This window comes from Anomalospiza imberbis, chromosome 21, assembly GCF_031753505.1.
Source record: "Anomalospiza imberbis isolate Cuckoo-Finch-1a 21T00152 chromosome 21, ASM3175350v1, whole genome shotgun sequence".
Classification (NCBI taxonomy): Eukaryota; Metazoa; Chordata; class Aves; order Passeriformes; family Viduidae; genus Anomalospiza; species Anomalospiza imberbis.
Window position 1 is genome coordinate 4,882,795 of NC_089701.1, and position 22,492 is coordinate 4,905,286.

General features: G+C 48.8%; 1 protein-coding gene across 6 annotated transcripts in view; it reads right to left on the reverse strand.

The window, feature by feature from the left end:
* Positions 1 to 4,757: 4,757 nt before the first annotated feature.
* Positions 4,758 to 22,492, reverse strand: part of FUBP3 (far upstream element binding protein 3) — a 39,551-nt gene continuing 21,816 nt past the window's right edge. For 4 of the 6 annotated variants that reach the window (XM_068211238.1, XM_068211237.1, XM_068211236.1 and 1 more), the window contains 11 exons: positions 22,377 to 22,475; positions 20,338 to 20,442; positions 19,849 to 19,951; positions 19,113 to 19,213; positions 17,768 to 17,909; positions 13,028 to 13,188; positions 12,262 to 12,335; positions 11,690 to 11,766; positions 7,975 to 8,046; positions 7,150 to 7,277; positions 4,758 to 6,128 (listed from right to left, as the gene is read on the reverse strand). In XM_068211238.1, the coding sequence (XP_068067339.1) occupies positions 6,120 to 6,128; positions 7,150 to 7,277; positions 7,975 to 8,046; positions 11,690 to 11,766; positions 12,262 to 12,335; positions 13,028 to 13,188; positions 17,768 to 17,909; positions 19,113 to 19,213; positions 19,849 to 19,951; positions 20,338 to 20,442; positions 22,377 to 22,475 (1,071 nt within the window). In that variant the 3' untranslated portion in view covers positions 4,758 to 6,119. The remainder of the gene's footprint in view (positions 6,129 to 7,149; positions 7,278 to 7,974; positions 8,047 to 11,689; positions 11,767 to 12,261; positions 12,336 to 13,027; positions 13,189 to 17,767; positions 17,910 to 19,112; positions 19,214 to 19,848; positions 19,952 to 20,337; positions 20,443 to 22,376; positions 22,476 to 22,492) is intronic. The other 2 variants (XM_068211239.1, XM_068211240.1) reach the window with 2 other exon arrangements.

Sequence of the window (22,492 nt, forward strand, 5' to 3'; positions counted from 1 at the left end):
ACAGGGCACATGCAGGTGCGCGGTGAGGAGGATGCGCTGCCACCTGCCCAGGGGCAAAAAGAGAGCGACCATCCCCAGGGTGCCACATCCATGGACGGACCTGAATGGCCCCTTGTTTCCCTCCAAACCGCGCCCTGCTAACCTGTCCCTGCTGCCCTCCGAGAGGCTGGGAGCAGTGGGGAGGGGTCGGGTGCTCCCGAGCAGTGCCCAGCGGCTCCGGGCACGGAGGGTTTGGCGCGGTGAAGCCGCGACCCTCCCGGCAAACGCTCCGGCACAGGGCACGGCAGCCCCTCGGAGCCGCGGGCTGATTGCGCTGCTCGGGGAAGGAGCTTTAGGGCATTATTTGCCTCCATTTCACTCTGCGGGAGGCCGCGGAGCCGAGCAGAGATGCTGAGTGCTCTCCCCTGCGCTCCCGCTCGCTTCCTTGCCTTTCTTTTCCCCCTTGCTTTCTTTAAGTATTATTTCCAGGATTGTTTCGGCGAGGGTGGCACGGCACGCAGGAGCAAGAGGAAGAAAATCACCTTCCCAGCTGTGTCCGAGCTCAAGCGGCCTCGAAAGGGAACGCGGCTGTGGCGAATCGCGGTGGCGACTCCTCGGCCACCACCGCGGCTCGGCAGCAGGGGCCGGTGGCACGGGGTGGCCGGAGGCACAGAGGGGGGATGTGGACCGCAAAGACAGGAGAATCTCTGCGCGTTTTCTTCCCTCCTGGCAGCGATCTGGGGATGGGACAGTCACAGCCCGTCGATGTATCTCCCGCATCCCACCCGCGTCTGTTCCACATCCCATCCCCTCCTGCAGCATCAGCTCCAATCCAGCTGCGGGCTGTGAGCCGGAGTGGGGACTGCGCTGAGACATCAGCCGGGAGAGGTGCCCGAGGGGACAGTGTGTGGGGCTGTGCGTGAGCCCCACTGCTCCCCCTGCCCTGCTCTGCTGCCCACAGCCAGGACCACGCCGGCCGAGCCTCTCCAGCAGCTGCCAAAGCCACGGGCCGGCTGCACCAGGGGAATGGCAGGAGCCGGCTGCGGGAGATGGCAGCTGAGGCTGGCAGGACCAGGATCTCAGCACCCAGCCACAGCTCCCCTGCTCCAGGGCTGGGCAGCGCCCCAGGGCCGGGGCCGCGGGGCTGGACGAGCCCTGGCACAGGCGAGGTGGAGGACAGGGGTGGGTGACGGGGATGGGGCTGCCCGGCGGACGGGTGACCCCGGCGTGGGGCTGAGGAGCCCTCCGGCAGCTCCTGCCCTTCACCAGCCCTATTTCCCCCAAAACAAACAGAGCAGCAGCTCCGGCCTCCCCGTGTAACGACTCCACGGCAGCAAAGTTTAATATTCCCTGGCGAATGGTCCCAACAAGGAGGCCGCGCTGAGTGACGGCTCCCACAAAGGGCAGGGAGCGTCTAATCCCCGGGACCGCGGCACCTGCACCCCGGCCCGGCCGGGATTAAAGAGGAGCAAGCCAGGCTCTGCAAAGATCAGAGGCTTCATTAGAGCGGCCTTGAAATAGGATTTCCTCAAGTGATAAGGGGCAGGGTAGGAAGATAATCTGGGGGGCTGTTGGTACCTGTCCCCACATCACCCCCAGGGATGCTCTTTTGGGTCACCTGCCTTGTACGTGGTGCCCCAGAGCTGGAGGGAAGTGGCAGGGCAGATCTGCCACCCACTGTCCCAAATCCTTCATCCCAGGAATGGCTGGTTCTCCTCTGCCATCTTCCTCCATCCCCAGCACTCACTGCGGAGCCACCCAGATACGGGTGGGGCTCGCTGCCCTCCCACTACCCTTGGCTCCGGGGGCCGCTGTCTCCTCCTGCCAGCAGACCCGGGAGCTGTGGCTCTTTTAACTCATCTTCACATGGCATAACAACAATTTCTGCTCATTTCCACCATTAAAATTCTTGAAAGTTTCTTTTGTGTCTTTTCCGGCCTTGTGAGAGCAGAGAAACGTTGCCTGCCCATGGGCACCCTGCACTGCTGCTACCCACAGCAAATCCAGTGAAAAAACCTCCAAACCAGCCAAATGAAGGAAAAACTGCTCCCTACACGGAGTAAACACCCACGTGCTCCGTGATAGGATACACTGGCACCGCAAGATTCCGATTCCTCACCCTGCACCACAATCCTCTTGAAAATCCCCCTGAGAGTGGGAGGAACCAGGTGGGTTTAGGGGAGAAGCAGCAGTGCAGGTGGCACCTTGTGCACATCCACATCCTGTTGGAAAGCTCCATGTTAAACACCAGGAGCGAGAGCCCTGACCACGCTGCCCATTACTGTAAATACAGCGTTCCTTTAATGCAATTAAATATTAAATACTTGGAGAAGGGGGAAAAAAGGTCCCACATCTTGTATCTTTCAACAGTAATTTCAGTCTAACTCACAATGGCCATAATGTAGTTTGTTCTCAAATCATGAAAAATTAAAGAAAGTATTTCAGACTTTCTCAAAGTCTCCCACTCCTAAAAGAGCCGTTCCTGTTCAGGCTCACCAAATACAGAGCAGGGGAGAGCATCAGGGTCATCCTGGACTCAGTGAGATGCTTTAGTGACAGGGTTTTTAGGGCTGCTGCTCAGAAAGGGTTTGCAGAAGGACCACAGTTAATGCCTGCTCAGGATTCAGGCTCTGCCCGCAGAGTGGGGTGGGTGCTGCCAGCATGGGGGGTCCCGTGGGACACGGTCCTGACACCCCCACACACCCAGCAAAGCTGTGCTGCTGGGCAGAAGTGGGATGGATTAATTCTGGGGGGAGCAGAGCCATCGTGTGCCTGAGCCAGGGACTCTGGAAAGGGATTGAGGATTTTTGTCAAAGGTAGGAAAGAACAGGGGCTGGGCACCTCCTGCCAGGGCCATTGACTCCAGTCCCCCACTTCCCAAACGCCACACTCTGGAGGCTGAGCCTTCCCCAAACAGAAGGTCTTCTCATGGGATCACCTCACTGCCCCTCAGGATTCTGTCCTGGCATGGCCCCGTGCTGGGCTCTGGCTCCCTGTGAGGAGGAAAAGGCTGCACCATCCCCATCACCATTCATGGACCCCAAAGTCCCAAATGTGTCCCACTTGCCAGCTCCTGCCCAGCCCTCCAGGACTGCTCCTGCTCCATGCAGCATCCAGATCCTACCAAAGGGACAGACAAACCTTCCCTACCTCAAAACCCGGTGCAGCTGGGGCTTAATCCACATTACCTGGGGTTAAATTTGCCCAGAGCTGAGCAGTTTTGGTTCCTCTCCTGGGCACCAACATTTGGCTTTGAAGGCACCGCAGCAACTTCTGGGCTGCACCACACACCTGAGCCAGCACAGGAGGAGCTGCCTGCAGACCCCAGAGTGAAAGGTGAGGGGGCTGTCCAGCCCTGGGCTGGGAGTGACCATCAGACCAGTCCCAGAACGCCCTGGATGGACAGAGACCAGGAAAGCAGCAGGGCTGGAGGAGAGCTTGGGCTTGGAGGAACCCAGAGGCCACCAGCTCCTCATGAAGTGCTGAGGCATCTCTGCCTCAAACCCTGCCCCTCTCCAGCCCATCATGGACTCAACAACAGCTCAGCATCCACGGCCTCTCCGCCCAGAGCAGGCAGCAATAATGGAAAACAAATTGGTGAACTTGGGAACGTTTCAAGCACTTCATCCTTCCAGGACACCAGACTGCTGATGAAACCCCAGCTTTGCAGGCACCATCTTAATGACAAGCCAAATTTCAAAGGCTTGCAAACTATTTCTTGTGCTGCTGCCCCACCCCCTCAATAAAAGGTTGCATCAGAAAGAGATATTTCCATAATTTATAGTAGGGGCATTTCACTGGGGAGACTCACTCATCTGTACTTACAGATACATTTAAGAAAATGCATCCTCCCACAATCCTGCGCCATTTACGACTATTGGCACAATCTGTAATCCTCAGTCTTCAATTAAGGGACACCTTAGGGTTCATTATCACACAATTGCTCCCTGTGAACCATGCCAAATGCTGTTTTGGCACAGAGCTTGGAAGATGAATTAGAAGGAAGTCTTCTCGGTAATGCCCGCTCCCAATTCCCATCAGCAGCCTTTATGCCCTCCTCTAGCCATTTTTTCCCCCCTCTCCCCTCTTTCCAAGTGGCTTTTACTATCCCATCTTTCAATGTCTCTCTTGATTCTCTGGAGGTATATTTAGAGATGCTACATCTCCTTTTCTTCCGGCTCTCAATGTGCCTCCCGCTCCCGGCTTTGCAGATGGGATCTTCTTTCTTCCCTTCCCCCGTCACAAACCCCCACGGCTGCCTGGGAGCAGGGGATGGAGCTGCCTGAGGTCGGAGGAGCTCAGAACTCACATTTTACAAGAAAGGGACCCCTGAAGGAGCTATGGTTATTGCCAAACTTGGCCTGGGCACAACTAATGCCCTTATCACATCCGATAACGGATGCCTGGAGCCACGTCCCTCCCATCCCTCTCGTCAGCGCTGCTCCAGCAGCCCCCTTGCAGGGATGGATCCTGATGGATTCAGCCACAAAGCTGGGGAAGAGCAACAAGTCCAGAGCATTAAAACCAGGGGCTGCCAACTCCTCAGCAGTGAAACCCTTACAGGGCTGCAGAGGAAAGCTCCCGGCGTTCACCCAGACCCTTCTGGCCCTAACGGCAGCAATCACAGAAACTTCCAGGGAATCCTCGGTGTCACAGCACCGGGGGGATGTGACAGTGACAGTTTCTCCAGAATTACTGCTGATGCTGCCCTCAGTGACACCCCAAACTCCCCGGGATGCAGCGGAGAGGGAACAACAGAGTCCAAGAGACGGGAAATGCTTGGTCCACAAGACACCTTGTGGAAATTTTATTATATAGAGTGTAAAATGCAACTGTCAGTCAAATAAAAAGAACACTTTTTTTTTTTTAAAACACCATGCTCAACATTATCCAATCGTGGTTCTTTATAGTTAGACATTTCAAGCATAAGGAAAAATAAGGAAAGAACCCAAGAACAGTAAATTCAGTACATTTAAAAACGGAATGTCCCGCAGGGCAATTAAAAATGCAAGAAAAAATAGCTTCAATTCCGTTTTTCCTTTAAAAATACACTGTTATCTGTACAAGAAACACTACAGTAAACATCAGAAATCATATTATCCCTTTTATTAAATCAAAATTATTTAGAGCATACTGTGGTTAATACTAGATTCATTTATTTCTCTAGGTAATTTGACAAATATTAGATAAGAAAATATTTAAAAGAAACGAAAAAGCAGAAAACACCTTGGAATTAAAAAATAGTTACTAACTTTTATACGGTTTTATGTTCCACAGTGTTTGTTAAAGGTACTAATAGCAGATTCATTTTAATATTAAAAATAACAGTATTTATATTTCTGAGAGCATAGAAGTTTTTTTTCATTTCTTTTTTTTTTTGTTTTTCTTTTTTTTAACAAGCTTGGAGGTCTTAGATACATAAATGCAACTAGCAATGGAGACATGAAAACATGTATTGCTAAAAAAATTAACACGTTTTTATATTACCCCTTTAGACTCTAGAAATTATACAAACCCTACAAAATGCCCCCCCGAACTTGCAAACAGTAACTGTTTCAAATACAGAAATCATATCATTAATTACAATACATATCATAGTTCAGTTTTTTAAAAATGCAATAAAATCAAAGACAGCCAAGATACAAGAAATTAGAAGTAAAACATTTAATGAATTTACATATTTAAGAATATTTAAATACTGTTTAAATTTTTTTTTTCTTTTTAAGATTTGTTACATACCACCTAAGACTTCCAAGCCACTCTTTCTGTTCCAACAGAAAAGATCGAAAATTAAAAGGAAAAAAAAAAAAAAACCACACAAAAAAACCCACATGTTGAAATGTCACAGCTCTGGGGTACGTTTTGGCGCCTGCAAATTCTCTGGCTTCTCTCCAAAAAGAATCCCGGAGGTTTTTTTCTTAATATAAATTTGGAAACAAAATTACCAGCATGTCCATATGTTTAGTACATTACTAATAGTTCCTGATTCTTAGAAAAGTTCAGTATAGATTATCCTACAGCTAGTGTTTCACAAACAGAAAAGTCTTCATCAAAATGTTGCAAATCTAGAAACCTCTGTTACAAAAAGGTTTTCTTCCACAACGATTCCAAGGAAAAAAAATTGCCACGAGGACCTTGTTCTACTGCTCCTGGAAAGAGAGAGAGAGAGGAGGGAAAAGGAAAAGTTACTGAGCAGCAGGAAATTATCCAAGCTGCCGAGCCCTCCTCCCCCAGCACAGGTCTGTCCCCGCTGCAGCTGAGCGGGAAACAGCTCAAAGGATGCTCCGAGCTGCCACCAGAGCCCTCTGCCCTAACGCTGTCCCAGAGCTCTCCTGCCCCTCACCAAACAAGATCTCTCTTTTTAGCAGGGCAGGCTCGGGGAGGAATGAAGAGAAGCCCTTTCATCGCCGCGTCCAGGTCACACTTGGCCAGCGCCCGCGGCGAGCGCCGGCGCCCGGCTCCACCTCGCCGGTGTCAGCAGGGAGAGAAGGGGAGAGCAGCTGCTGGGGGCTGGCATCCACAGCAGCCTCTGCTCCCGGGAGCCAGAGCTAAATGTGGAGCTGTGGGGACAAGTGTCAGACCACAGCGAGGTGCCCCTGTGCTGTGCACAAACTTTTTGCCGCTTTGTTTGCTCCATGAAGCACCGAGTGTGATCAGGATAGATCTCACACAACTCTCCAGTGCACTGAGTAACAGCTGAGGGGAGATTTTACTCAAAAGCAGGTTAATACAAATTATTTTTCTATGGTTTTGGTCTCTTTTGAGTCAGGGAGCTGGTGAACACACAGCTCCTGTCCCAGCATGAGGAAAGACAGCGCCTGCACTCACAGTTCTGGGATGCATCAGTGCTGTGCTGCCTCACCAGCCTGGTTTCATCATTCCTTTTACTTTAATTCCTCAAAGTCAAACAACTGCCTGGGGACTATAAGGAAAGGCTCTCAGGAGAGACAAATAACCTCCCAGTCCTCTCCCAAAAAACCCCTCACCCACCCTGTACACGAAAATAAGACTTCAATGTTGAGGCAACACTTCTGTGATCACTTCCTCAGCCACAAAACATCTCTGTTTCACCATGTGAGCCTGAAGGAGAGTCCCTACACTAGGGCAAGGCCGATATACCCAATTGCCCAAGAGAAGGAGCAGAGGGGTTTGGGGAAGGTGAATACAGACCTGGCTGTGGGCCTGAGCCTGCCCTAGTGTCTGCCCGTAGTAGGCAGCCTGCTGTCGGTAATACTCTGCCCAAGCCATCGTGTAGTCCGGCTGGGAACTTGCCTGAGAAGCAGCACTGGCAGCATGACCTGAAGGGGAAGAAGAAAAAAGGGAGAGATAAGCAATTCCAGAAGTCCAAGCCCAGGCTTAGGATCTCCTTTTGCCAAGCTTAAAGAAGAGCCAGCCCCCTTCCAGCTGCTGCAGACACCTGACAGAGCGACACGGGCTCTGCTGCGTGGGATGGCAGGATGGGCTCCAAGCTGGACTGTGAGGGACAAGCCAAGAGCAGGCAGAAAGCACCCAGAGCATTCCTGCAGGGACAGGCTGACAGCCTGCACACCCCTCATCCTCAAAGGCGCAAAGCCTCCAGCAGCTCCATGTCACAGCAAGTCCAGAGGTTGGGATCATGCACTCTGTAACATGGTGGAGAGAGCCAGGCCTGTGACCTTCCATGAGCTCTCCTACCCTCTCACAACCCAGCTCCAGCTTTCTGGATTTTGCCAGCAGCACTTCCTGCATGCTCTGTGTTTCCCCAGGCTGGCTGGCTGCAAGCAGGGGCACGAGGGGACCCGGGCTCAGTGGGAGCTGCTCTCCCGAGACGCGGCAGCACAACCGAGAGCTTTCCGTGGGAGCACTACATGCACCATCACCAACAGGGCAGGACCAGAGGGCATCTGCAAAGGACTGGAAGCTAAAAATGGCAGGGATGGAGATGCAAGTCATTGGATTAGAGTTAACTCCTTGTAACAAGAGCTGATTCATCTCCAGTAAGCCTGTTTCACTCACTCTGTTTTTTGAAATACTCCTCCCATGCTTTGCTGTAATCGGGATGGCTGTTCTGCTGCTGGCTCTGTTGGCCTGTGCAAAGATGACAACAAGGGGCACGTCAGTATGGAACAGGTGACAGTTTCCAGCCAGTGACATCTACCTCTCTACTAGACAGGCCCTGGGTCTACCCCAGCTGCCCAGACTTGACACTTCAGCTTCCACTTTTCTACAGTGCTGGGCCTCTTCAGTTCAGGGGAAGCTGAGGAAAAGCTTAAATTCCTGATCTCACCTCATCTGCTGAAGGGCATGAAGCCAAATGTCACCCTGCTGGGACCTGCTCAAGCCAAAGCACGTCGCTGGGAGCTGCCCAGTCTGCAGTCAGCCACCCTGGGCTCCCAGTCTGCTTGCACTCAGTGCAGGAGAGCTGAGACGCCCGACACAGCTGAGATCTGTCACTTCCACAGAGCTGCCAAGGGAACGGCCGTGTTTTGAGTCACCTCATTTGTTTCTCAAGGGCTGAATCCTTCACCCCCGCTCTTCTCAGTGGAGCAGAGCTGAGGGAGCCCTGTGAGCGATGCCCCTCCATACACCCTGCACACACACGAGCCTCCATGACCTGCTCAACTCCGGGGCAGCCACTCAGCTCCCGACTCCTGAAGGTGCCATGAGCCCTGCCCAGGGGGCACAGCCAGCTCCACTGCCCAGGGGGCACAGCCCAGGCATCACTGAAGAGGCAGCCATAACATCCCAAACAGCTACAGCTGGCTCCTGGTGTCATCTCCAGGCTCCTACACTGCTCCAAGGGAAACTGTGCCAGTGCCTCCTCACGGATCCCAAACCTTGGGCTCCACCCAGCACAGACTGCCCATCTCTGAAGCACTAAGACACCTTCAACCCAGCACATCCAAGTGCTACAGCAGGGAGAGCCCGGCCAGCCGGGACAGAGGAAGGATACCTGCCCTTCCCACGCTTCCCGGGATCCCAGCGGGAGCACACAGCCCTCAGTGACACACAGGACAAACAAGCAGCAAACACAGCAACTGGGAGCTGCAGACAGGCACAGCAGGCGTGGGGAGCACGAGCCACTGGGGACAGAGAGAGGCAAGGACAGAGGACACGCGTGGAGCAGAGCCCTTCCCATCCCGTCCCAGCTCCATGCGCAGCCCAGCCCCGACGCCGGCCCAAGAGGGGCTTTGAAGTGGGGGGAAGGGGGGAAATAATACACTGCAAGTGTGAAGTGGGTGGAGGGAACAGGGCAGCAGTGTCCTGTCCAGGGGCATAAAAGCGGGTTAAAAGACTTGACCAACGCTACAAGTCAGGACCTTTTCTGGCAGAGGTCAAGGCTGCCTCAACTGTCCACCTGCTAATGCCAACAAAGGACCTCCTTCAATGCCTTTTCTTCTCGGAGAATTACAGTCCACAGCAGGCTGAAAGGACACGCAGCTAAATGCATTTCACAGCAAAATGTTTCCCCAGCCAGTTAATTTATTTAAGATGGGGGAAGTAATTAAAATCTAAATACATGTGTAGGGGGTGGGGGTCTGCCCCTCCTCCCACAAGGAGGGCACTCGAGGCTGTCCCCAGGACGCTGGCGCTGTGACAGGGCTGACAGAGCTGTGACACACAGGCTGCAGCACTCGGGCAAGGGACCCTGCACAAGGCTGTTTTCAAACTAAACAACAATCCTCCTACGCCTTGGTGAGCTCCACCTGGGCACCACTGCAGCAGTGAAGAGTGGTGAAGGTTCTTAAAGCATTATGTGTGTGTCCTCTCTCCTCACCCAGCCTGCCTTCAGTGTGCCTGGCTACAAACAGGAACAGTGTCCTAAGCACACACAGAACTAGGGAGCCAACATTTCCCATCAGGTTCACCTGCAGAAATTAAACTCCTGCCTCCAAAAGGCAGCAGTGTTGGACTAAACCCACACGGGGAAGGACAATGGCAAGGCAGGAAGCTCCAGAGGTTTTGGGAGCCACCTGAAACCTGACAGTGAAAAACTGTACTGGAGTATGAGCTGCATTATTGGTCATCAGGGGGCTCAAGGGGGCTGTGCTTCCTGCACCAGGCTCCAAAGCCAGGAGGGGTGAGCCTGAGACATGATTATCTGCTGCAGGGAGGGAGATCCTTCCTTCCTTCCCCAGCAACTGGTGGGCAGCATGAGGGGATGTTTCAGGAAGGTGAGGAAGAAGTTAAGTTACCAAGGTGAGTTTCTAAAGGCACACTGCAAGGCAAAGAGCAATGCAATTTTGTAAGCATTTATTCCAAGGCTCTATGGAAGATAAAAGTTAAATATTTTTGTGGAGCTTTCCCTGCTGCACCAACTGCTCTGCTTCCCAAAGCTCAGGGAAGTTCAGAGCCCTTGGGGATGCAAAGCAAAGGAGCAGAGTAACAATTTTTCCTGTAAAACAAGTTAGTGAGAAAATACTCTTCTTCAGTACCATACTATTCCACTCCTGTACAGAAGAAAAGTCCACTGAAGCCCACCACTGCATTTTAATGTGCTGAAACCAGAACAACTGCTGACCTTCTCCAAGACCCTAGAACTCCAAGGGAAAGTCCTCATTTCTGGACTGTAACTGCTAAGAGGGAGGACTCATCCAGAGTTTAACACACACTTTAACACTAGGGTTCCCATGTGCCACCACAGCACACATTTCAGAAGTGCAGCAAGTTAACAAAGCAACACTGAGGTTTCCAAATTTCACATATTCACAATGTCATAAACACTCAAAGGTGATCAGTGCTACAGGGAATCACAAGGGCAATTGCAGGCACTGTCCCTGCAACGATTCCTCTACCTCAGGCACTGAAAATTTATACCAAAGTTCAAAACCTGCTTCATTGCTAAATCAGCCTAAGCAGTGAAAAGCATCTGCCATTAAACCCCTCTGAAATGACCCCCTCACGCACCTTCTGGTGCTTAGCTTTAGTTTAATGAGACCAGACCATTTAAAACTCATATTTCTTAAAATACTGTGACTGCAAGGGTCCTTTGGACATTACCACCATCACATGAGCTTTTAGATTACCAAGCAGACATGAATCTGCTCTGTTCAGGCAGGGCAAACTATTCCTCAGCTCTTGGAGACACAGGATGATGCAGCTACAGCATCACCACCAGCATTTACTACTTGAATTATTCTGAAAAGGTGACTCCCCATTCCAAACTGCTCAATTTTGACTCAACAGACTTTCAGGAAAAAATGGCCAGTACAGGAACCCTGCATAACCTTCCTTCCATTTCCTGCATCCCTCTCCCCCGTTGTTCCATCAGTCTGGAATTTGAGCAGTGAGAAAAGCTTGTAAGGAATAATTAAATAAGAAAATAAAGAAGAAATTATAAGGTCAAGAACAAAGAGATGAGAGGGATCAGCACCAGCCTGTTAGGGGGAAGCGTGGTTAGCAAGTGCTTGCCTGGAGAATCCTGGGAGAAGAGAGCCACAGGCAGGAATGTTTCTGTTAAGAGAGGAACAGACAGCAAGGACACCAAGTTTCTACTCAAAGAGCAGAAAGAGGCAATAAGCACTTAAGCACACAAAAAGCAAAAGTTTTCCATGGCCTTCAGCTTGTTCTGAGCTCAACCACCACCATGTGCCTCCACACACCTCTTCTGCTCAGGAAATCCTCTGCTGTTTTCACACACGTGGTCTCATGGGTGAACCTGCCTTTTGCAGGCACAAAGAGACTTCAAAGGGAACACCAACCCTTCTCCAACCCAGGTCCTGGCACTTACTTGGGACTTGCTGTCCAGGCTGCTGCCACGTCTGGTAGGTACTGCCCCAGCCCTGCGTCATGAACGCCTGAGGACCACTGCAGAGGACAAAAAGCCATGCTCAAGTAAACAATAAAATACTTACCAGGCCACAGACATGAAGCTGCCCAGAGAAGAGAAGTTGTCACTTATAGTCAGCAGCTGCTGGTCAAACAGGCAACATGGGAGCAAAAGGAAAGCTGTGCAGGTGTGAACTGCTATGTCCTGCCTTGGTATCAATCTGTTCATGAAGCCAAGGTGAAGATACACCACACTGAACAGCACTCCTTGTGCTCTATGCAGTTCAGGCTTCTTTCCATGCTCTCACTGCACTAGAGATAGGAATTTTGGAGATGCCAATACCTACCTGTGTATCATTTAATAGATGAAATCTTTTCTGTAGTCAAGTTTAAAGGATTGAGCTCACTTGCTGCTCAATCTTTAAAAGGCTCCACTCATAGCCCACCCCTTCAGGGCCCTCCACCCTTCTCCCAGCACTTTCTAGCTCCCAGCCATTCCCCCCAGCCCATGGGTGAGGAGATGCAGAAGCTTACTTTTGATGAGGTGTAGCAGGTGCTTGGCTGAATGGACTTTGACCAAATCCTCCAGGTCCACCCATGCTGGTACCCTGTCACAGAATCCACAAATATTTAATACCAGCTCCAAGTATGGGGTGGAGGCAGCTACTATGAGTAGTAAGAAAGGAGGGAAGACAGACTGGGACACACGGATCCTGAGGTTGGTGTCAAGCCTTCTCCTCTCAAACAATTCAGCATGAAGGCAGCTTTTCAGCTTTGGCATGCCCCAGTTCAGTATCTTCCATACTTTTTTACCAAAGTCTCCCCATTCAGTAGTACTGCAGCCTGACTATATTAAGCTTCAATACCACAGCACTGCATTAAGTGTAAGATAAGTCATCCTGAACTTACTGAGCAAGGAGTTGAGTGTTTTACTTCCAGGACGATGCTGCCAGGACTGTGTCATTCTCACACAGTGACACTATTGTCTTCCTTTCAAAAAATCTCCTTTGACAGCCTTTTCATACCTTATTATTGCTGTTCTCCCCTCTCATATAGCTGTATACACTACCCAGGATTATGTCAACAGTCAAATCCTTCTGGGACCACAGCAAAAATTAACCAAATGGATGCTGGAGGGCCATCAAGTTCAAGCCAGCTGCTAAGAGGCAAATGGTTTTGAAGCTGAATAATGCAAGCACGTACATTCTGTGCCATCCTGGGAGGTCAGGCCTAGAGGAACCCAAGAGTGACAACAGCATGTCTGAAAGGGACAGAGCAAGAGAGCAGAGATGGAACTTACACCAACTTTCTCATCTATGAGATGCCTAGCGAGCTCGATTTGCTGGGGGACCCCTCTGATTGTGAATATTCTTACGCCAGGGTCTGTGTTTGGGGGTGGGTTTCTCTGCAGCTCCACGTGTGCTCCTGACTGCTGATTTATGCTCTTGATGTTCTCACCACCTGAAGAGAAGAAAGCCAAGACATAAGGAGGGATATCCAGCATATCTTTCCATAAAATCAAAATCAGGTCCTGGGAATGGATTACAGTTTCAGTCACTTTCTGTGTGCCTTGGGAGAGGTGAGCTGAGGATGGCAACAGCAAAAAAAACCTGCAGTACCTGAGCTCATGCTGCTCCTTTAATCTGCTTCACAAGCATAACCTGAAACCTTGAGCTACTGTAACAGTTTTTGGGGTCATGGATGATGCTGCTTAAAGAACACACAAGCCCCGCTAAGTGCCCATTGCCAGGCTCCCAGCAAGATGCAGCGTGACTGGGATACACTTTGACAAACAGATCCAAACCTGCACTGACTGAATTCCATTGCTTTTGCACAGCTGTTCAAATCCTCTAGGAAATGAAGGTCACCTGCAATCTAAACATACTGTGTTTTCTTCTTTTCCATCACTTAAGCAAAAAGCCACCAGCCACATGACAAAGCTTAAACCTTCTCCCAAGCATGAGCTATTTGATAGGTTATTGCCTTAAAGCAGCCTCTGCTTACAAGGTTTGCTATTCACCCTGAGCCACACATCCCTCCACAGCCAAAGCAGCACACGATTCCAGGCTGTCTCCTGCTATTTCAGAGTTAGCTCTGCATGCAGGGAACATGTCTGGCTCGTTTGCCATCTGGATGCACAAGAGCACAGGAGTGCTTCCAGCAGGATGCAGCAGGGCCAGTCAAAGTGGATCCGATTTCCTCAAGACCTGCTAGGTCCTGGTCTCTTCATGAAATTTGCTTAACAAAAGCCTCGGCCAATGTTACAATGGTTCAATTATTCTTTTGGAAGCTCACACAACTTACAGACCAGCTCCACTCAACTGGAGAAATTAAAGGGTGTGGGGAAGGAAGGGGTTTTACAACTTTTAAATCACAAACCAAAAAAATCACCAGCTCAAAGGATAGACAGCAAGCAGTACAGAGAGCAAAGGAAACTAACCAGAGATTTTTGTTTGGTTTTCATTAAAAAGAACCTCCAAAAAAATAAATGCCTCAGTTTTGCTCCCATTTCCATCTCTATACATCCAGCACAATTTCAAAACAAACTGTGGATGTTGCAGACACTTGTTCATTTCATTGTAATGGACTCGTGACCTTTTTAACATTTTAAAGCCTTCTTGGGGAAGGGAGGAGGAAAAGTTGCCAAAGGGCAATTAACTCTTTCTAAATGAATTTTTGAAGATGCATTTAACAAAAGATAATCATGTCACATCCCCGGGCAGACAACAGGGATTGTACTGTGCAGCCAAAAGGCAACCCACTTACTTTCAGTCAAGCATGGGAAAGGAGTAAGATGAAGTTTCAAAACCAAGAGGGTTTTTTTTTTTGTGTCATGCTTTTGTCTGATGCAGATTTGTTTGAAGCTCTGTTTTTTACATATCGAGGTGAGATCTGAATCAACAGCCATTTCATCTGCTCAGTGAAAACAGAGGACCCTTTCAGGCAACACAATTTGAAGGAGTGGCACAACTTCTTTACTGGGTGACAGAGGCACAACCCGAGGTTGCTACTTGCACTGCAGACTAGTTTCTCCTTCCAAAAGGGGATTAAAAATCGAAGCATTCTCAAACTGGAAGCAAGGAGAATACAGATTTCAAATCATTGTCCCATTTAGCATTCAGCACCAAGCCTGTGGCTGTTGGGCCTGTTCCTACAGCAGCTCCCTCCCATACCACACAGCAGAATTAAGTTAGCTGCCTCTCCAAGTTTGATGGGAGACTCCAAGCTCCTACTCCCACACCAGAAGGACTCAGTGCCCTTGTCTTCTTCACCCTGCAGCCTGGTACATGTGGAAGCGCTCCCTCCCAGCCAAGCTACCCCAAGCCAGCCTCCAGAACATGCAACGCAGTGACGCAGCCGCCGGTGCCGGAAGGAGATCTCCTCCCCACGGCGAGGTGACCGCTCGGCACATGGTGGCTGTCTATAGAGCATTCATCCCCTCCATTCTTCCACCTGATGGGGGGCAGGAGCGATCCAGGAGCGGCCTCCCGGCTGGATGTGAAATCCTAAAGCAATTAATCAAACCTGCTCAAAGGGCGAGCTGACAAGAGCCGGGCCGGCCGCGGTATCTGTCAGGATTGCCGTATTTATCATGGAAATCCAGGGGGGCCCAGGGAGTCAGCGGCTGTTTCCAAGCACCACCAAACACAGACAGACTTTGACATGTGTATGGTGCTCGCCTCCACCCTTCCTCAGGGCCTTTGGGAAAGAAAAGCTGCACCTACCCACCCTCCAGGGGAAAAAGGCATGAGCAGGATCTGTAGGGAGCCCCACCAGCTCCTAAAAGCTCATGCTCCCAAGCTGAGATGTCCACAAGAAAAAGGCACCAGATTTGTCATGTATGCTGCAGAAATTGAGCTGAGAAACTTCCCAGCCTCCCTCTTTTTCTTGCTTCTTGAGTGGTCACTTGGAGCTGGGAGCACAGGAGCAGTTACCAGGTCAGATCACACACACCACACCTGGGGTCAGCACTCTTTGCTTGGGTGCTGATCTTGAGACCAAGTTGATGGCCCAGAGTCCTTATCCAGACTTCACAGAGAAGGCCAACAGCTCCATCCTGTATCACAGCAAGGAAAAACACCCAACAGCTGGAAACTGCTCAGAAACTGTCAGGGAGTGCAAAGGTTTTGTAATTGGTCACTGTTAAGAAAACCCCACTAAGATCCCCTCTGCCCTGCACTGCCCCACAGGCAGCGGGGATGGAAATAACAAGAACCGCCTGTTTTGCATCAACGTGTGGAGAGTGTAGCACATCCATGCTGGTCCAGACCCCAAAAGGCAATGCTACAGCCATCAGTCACTTGACAAAAGTGAAGGCTGCAGCAGCCTAAAAGCACAGGCACTGTGAGAACACCGATTACAAGGCGGTATTACAATGCTACCAGCACTCAAATCACCATACAACTAGTAATTAGTCACTCCAGAAAGCTTCTGATCTGGCCAAGTAAGAATCCCTATTTTGCTGTTGTGGAAACAAAGGTAAAAAGCCACCCTTCACCCCCCAGTGAGGCTGTGCCAGGCCCTGCACTTGAATGCTGGGACATTCACTCCACTACCTGCATTTATCTTTTCAGCACACAGTGCTCTCTGTAGTCACAAATGCCCCACTTCAGTGCACTGCTGAAAAACAAGTGACCTTTTCTGATCCTTTATTAAAGATGACTAATGGATATAGCAATAAAGTTTCATTATAATTTGATTTTTCTGTTCATGTAAGTCTCACTCATGGGCTTAAAATTTACTTTGTTTGATCTTTTGGCCAACTGGACTGTTCAGTGAGGACAAGCATAATCACTGCAATTTCTGCATAATGGGAAAAGCAGGTGGTTTTTCATACTGAAAAAAGTTTTCAGGTTTGTGAACAGGCTTGTGGCAAAAAACAACATCTGAAAACAATTCCAGCTACAGGGCTGACCTGCCCATGTCCCTGGTCATCCAACAGGGCAGGAGCTCAGGGTGCTGTGGGGACAGGCCCATGGCAGGGAGCAGCAGGGATGTGCAGGAGGGAAAGAGGCCACAACAAGTTTCACCACAAGCTCCCTCTTGCCAGGAACACTCTAAGCCACTGAAACCTGGCCCAATGCCCTCAAGTCTCTGCCTCCTTTTCTGCTGTAGCTTATCTATTCCAATTCTATTTCTGCTGAGGCTGAAAGCCAGCTGTGATTACTTAAATACTAGTTCAGGCATATGTCATCCTTTCTGAAATAAGCAGATAGAAAAATGAAACACTGCCTTGGATAGGTCAGTACATTAGCTCAGACACATCACAGCAGTTCAGAGCTAGAGAGCTTGTCTGCTCCTGGCTCTACCCTAAATCCTGCCACTGCCCCACATGCAGCTCCTGCTCTGTGACAAACTAAGTCTGCTGCTGATGCTCAGTTTCATAACATCACAGGGTTGTCCTGATTGAGAGGATGACTCCCCATTAATCTCATTAACATGGAGAGATCCACTGGCTAAGCAGCCAAGGGTCCTCCACGGCAGTGGAACACGCTCAGCCAAGTGGCACAAGGTGCACCAGGCTTCTGTGCCAGGTCAGGTGCCAGCAGAGGCAGAGAAATCCTCCTACTTCACTTCATTCATCACACACTTCAGGGGCTGGAAGCAGCTCCTGTTATTACTACACTCAGAGACCTTCCATTTCCTCACACAGCACTCGCAGAAATCCAGCAGGATGAAATTACTGTTCTGCTTGTCCCTGATAAACTGTCCTTCAAACGAATTCTCTGTAAAAAGAATCCACAAATGAACCTGCCTTTTCTCAGCCAGCTGCTTGTTATAAAACAAGCTTATCTGACAGCTCTGCATTAAAAGCCTCTCTTACAGCCTGTGAACAAGGGCCTGGAGAACACAGTTATGAGTGAGAACACCACAAAGAAAACAGCCACAAGCACTTACAGCTTATTCCTATGCTGCATTCACTGGGCACTAAACACTACAACCACAGAAAACCCCAAAGCTTCACTGTCAGGCAGCAAGAACACGACCATCCTGAGAGACAAGGATTGCAAGCTGTGGTATTTGGAATCACCAAACCCACCTTTGCCTATGACCAGGCCACACTTGTCAGCTGGAACAGTGTAGGTGATTTCCTGCACGCCCCCAGGTGTTCCAACACTCCAGTCCCCACGGCCACGACCTCTTCCTCGGGCAATAGCCAAGTTTCCAAAGCCGTCTCGTTCCTTAGAAGGCAAAACATGTGCATCAGTGCTTTTATGCTGGCACCAATACACATTAAAAACAAAATAAAGCCAGGTCAGTTAAACTGCCTTATAATCAATGGCATTGAATTGAGATATTCCTGGACCTCAGCTTCACATTCAAGGTTTTGAAGCACTTTAGAAAGATGCCAAGTAATGTAGGTTACAGTCGCCTTCCTGATTCAGGAAGATATTTTTATTTTTAAATGCATGCCTTTACATCTGCTGAAATACACCTATAAATAAGCATCAATTACTAAAGGACTTTCAGTTTGTGATGGGGGGGTCTCTTTAGAGGAAACAATGGATCTTGGCACTGACACACATAAAAGTTGCTTTCAAACTTTCAAGTGTCACCCTGCTGGAATTACTCAGCAGAAATGCGCATTTTCCAAAACTTCCAAAGGAAGCTTTTAAGTTCAGACACTTAAAGGACATACCCATTTTTGGGTAAGTGATTTTTCCAAAAGCAAATGCCATGGGCAGTCAGCGGCTATCACGACAGACCTCAACATTTAAGTGAATCATTACAGCAAATGAGGAAATCAAGTATTCAAACCAGGTATTGGGGCTAGAAGAGATATCAAGATGGACAAATTACGTTCAGGTTTCTGAAATGGCCTAAAGTTTTAATTCTTTCAAATCCAAAGGGAATATTACAACCTCTTTCAAGAGTCTGCCCTAATACTTCACCCAGCTTTGTACTTCTTGCTCTTGTGTAATGCAATATGTCGGTGTGTCTTAGAGCACAGTGACACAATACCTGAGCCCTCAGCAGACCAAAGGGCTGTGTCCCCACCAGACCAAAGGGCTGAGTCTGAAGATGAGGCACCACTGCGCAGTGGCAGTGCTCTGCTATCTAAACACAGCCCCAGGTCACTGTCTGATGTTTATGGACTCCATTCCATCAGCTTACTGTTCCCAAATTTAACAACTAAACAGGAGATAGATGTGGAGCTATAATGATGCCTCATAAGCCTGGGAATAAAAGACCTTCCCACAGCTCAGTTAGCCCACATTACATTAAAAGAAGTTCCATCATAAACAAACAAACTTCAAATCCAGCAGCTCTGGGCAGCAGCATGTGTGCCCTACCAGGGGAAAACTGAACACTGCTGCTTTTCAGAAGATGGCTTCCATCCCTCCATGCAGCCTACCTTCCCAAAGAGCACTTCCAGAACCCACCTGTGCCGTGAGGATGAGCTCACTGATGATGTGCGCTGCGTGTTGACACCGATCGGGGAGCCCCATGACCTGTGCGACTCTTTCGGCGCTAATCCCATCATCTGTGGAGAGAGGAGGCAAAGACTAAATTAAAAGCAGAAAACATCCACTCGCCAACAAAAGCTTCCTTCCAGCACTGCTGGCAGCATTTTCACACCACACAACTATCCCAGGAGCTACTGCTTCCCTCCACCTTCAGCCCCTCTTCCCTGGACTGCAAGAAGACAAAACCCAGCCCACACTGCAGAGGGAACAACACTCAAAAGAAAACACTTTCAAATGTCAAAAAGCTATGAAAGAGACTGATATAATTTTAAGAGGAAAAAGGCAGCTTTGATAGATGATCAGACAGCCAAGGACCCAGAGAAAGTTACTCAGAATTAATCAACTCCTGATCCCCAAAGGCTTTAATGTCCTGAAGGAGAATTCTTTAACAGGAAATAAAAGATTTTTGTTATTTTATTTATCTGTATAATTACCACTCAAGACATGACTGTTGTGACATCTAATGTTTACAAATGAGCTGTATATAATCTTACTCTCTGAAAACCAGGAAGTGCATGAGGAGGCAGCACATCATATTTAAATGGGTTTCAGAAAGAGACACAATGCACCTGTAAATGAGGAAAGCCTGGCTGCTGGAACCCAAAAGTGGAACACTGGTCAGAAAGCAACGGCTCTCCATCCTCACACAAACCTGGTTTAAATTGAATCCTAACTCCAGCATCATTCTGAATCTTTTTGATCATTTCTCCATTTCTTCCTATCACAATTCCAACAGCATACCTGGGCACAGAGACCTGATGGGAAAGGCAAAGGAGTATGAAAGTGCAGAGAACTAGACTGAATGACTCTGATTTTACAAGGAGATGCTCTTAACTTTGAGGACGGGCCATGTTAGGCAGCTCCAGGCTACAGAACCGCATCGCTTGAGGAAAAACACGTGGCCACAAATTCCTTCCCCACTAAATGAACTCTGCACTACAAGAATGCAGCTTAAATTATAAAGTGCCATCTGGGAGTCCACGAGAACTCCTCCTCTTTGCAGAGCCAGACTCAATTCTTCTGGCAAAAAAAGAACACAACACATTTTAAAAAAAGCTTACAGGTTACAAGTGCAGTTGGATGACTCCCCCCAGTACCCATCCCACAGGGAGGTTAGCAGAGCACTGTGAAGGAAACGTACCTCTATGCTGCCTCCTCCCATTCTAGCACTGAAATCACTGCGTACGCCTCGGAAGTCTGCCTGATCTTTCTCTCGGATGATCTCCAGTACCATTTCCCTCGCTTGCTACATGGGGAAAGAAGTTACAGTTAGCTTCAAATTATTCTGCTTGCCCTCCTGGTGTTAGGGCCTCAACAGTGGGTAAATGGTCAGGCTTTGGGCAGAGGATCTTCATCTGCTGAACAGGAACAGCAGTCTGATTTAGCATTTCTTTTACCACAGTCTGTTCTTGATGGCATCTTCTATGTCTGATAAAACCTGCTAGGTGCACAAGATGGCAGTTTCTTGGGTGCAATTGCTTCCTCCTGTCTTTCAAAAAGGTCCTTTAACTTTTAAAATATCGTTGATTTTTTTTGTTGTTTTTAAATTAAAGGAAGTGGATGCCCTTTCCTACTGACAGAACTGAAACCAATACAGTAAAGTAGAAGCTGTTGGCAGCATGGCAGAGACCATGCCCACTAAGTGCTACAGAGCACATACGAAGGAGGCTGCTGGGCAGCACTGAGCTTACTGACTCTGAGAAGTTAAACCCAAGTCTGCAGCAATCCAGCAAGACATTTTCTGAGACAAACGGATATTTTTCCCTACCTACTCAAGGCCATTCACAAGCCTGCGTGCAGCCCAGCTAGTGAAAGTCTACCCTGGAAATTTGCCAGCAGTATTCACCAACAAAATCAAACAAGCCTATATGTCAAACCCCAGCATTTGTTTCTATCTACTACCAGTCAAGCTTTTGACATCTTGGGTCTATCTCCAAGCTTGAGGACAGTGGTGAATCTCTCTCCTTTCATTTTTACATATTTCTCCATGTCCTCAAAGTATTTTTAACAGAAAGAAACAACTCAAAGACATTTCAGAGATGCCAAGACAGAAATATGGGTGATGGAGAGATTTCAGAAGGATTTGAGGGAGTTAAGAAACACTGTTGCAGCATCCACAGAATCCCACCAAACCCAAGGATTCATCACACTTCTTAAACACTTCCTAAGTGTGCTCAGCTTTAAGTGCCTCAAAGATCTTCCAGCCTGTGCAGTCTCCATGTTTCCTTGAATGGAAGATGTGACAACAGCAAATCCTGCACAGCAGAAGCCACCTGGGAAGTGGCAGCACTGAGAGTATGGTTTGGTTAAAAGTAGCCAGACTGTCTTTAATCTCCTTTTGCACAGCTATATCTCCATAGTAAGAATTTCAGGGGTAAAAAATAATTAACTCTAACACTTGCAATAAGAGTTTTGACAAATACTACCCAAACACTATGCCTGAGCAACATCAACTGTGTCAGCAATTTATGATTAGGGAGATCCTATGAAACAGAACTACTTCTATTGGAGACAGGAATGCTAAGCTAGATTTAAGTACTTAGCAAGGTATGAAAGGCACTTGCTGAGAAGTGGAACATGCTGTGGCTAAACTTTAATGCTCTAATTCAGGTGCTCCCATCACACTGCAGTCCCCCAGCCTCCAGCTGATGGGTTTTTTTTTTTCCAAACCACAGGTACATCCACATCTGCAGAACTCTGACACAAGGAGACTGAGGCACCAATATTAAGCAAACCCCTTGGTTTCAGGAGTTGTTGTGGGATTGGTTTTTAATTACCTGCGTCGATTGGCTGTCTGAGGTAGTTTTGTGAAAGGTTCACTGTCTCAAAGGTGTGGTTCAGTCAGTCACTAAGAACCCATTTGCTTGAGTGACACACAGCTCTCATTTTTTTGTCACACAGACTGGAAAGCATTTCAAAACTACTTTCTCCAAACCCTCCCCCTCATCTGTACTCCTACCCAAGTGCAGTATTTATATGGAGTGACAGCTCCTAAGTTATGCTGTAAAACAAACTGCTCTGGTGTTTTAACTTGCTCTACTCAACCTTACAGAACAAATAAAACCAGGAAAGATTATTACATTTACAGTTGGATTTGACTCCATTAGGTGCTCACAAATACACTCAGGTTTGAATTTCTCCTCAGTTCTCTTGGGCAATCAGTTTGCTTTTGTTACATACCTGTACTTTAAATGCATCTCCAGTAATACGGAGAGGTTTATCTGCTCCAGTAGGCAAAGGACCATCTTGGATCATAATCATTTTCACACCTGTTCGCTCCTGAAGAAAAAGCACAG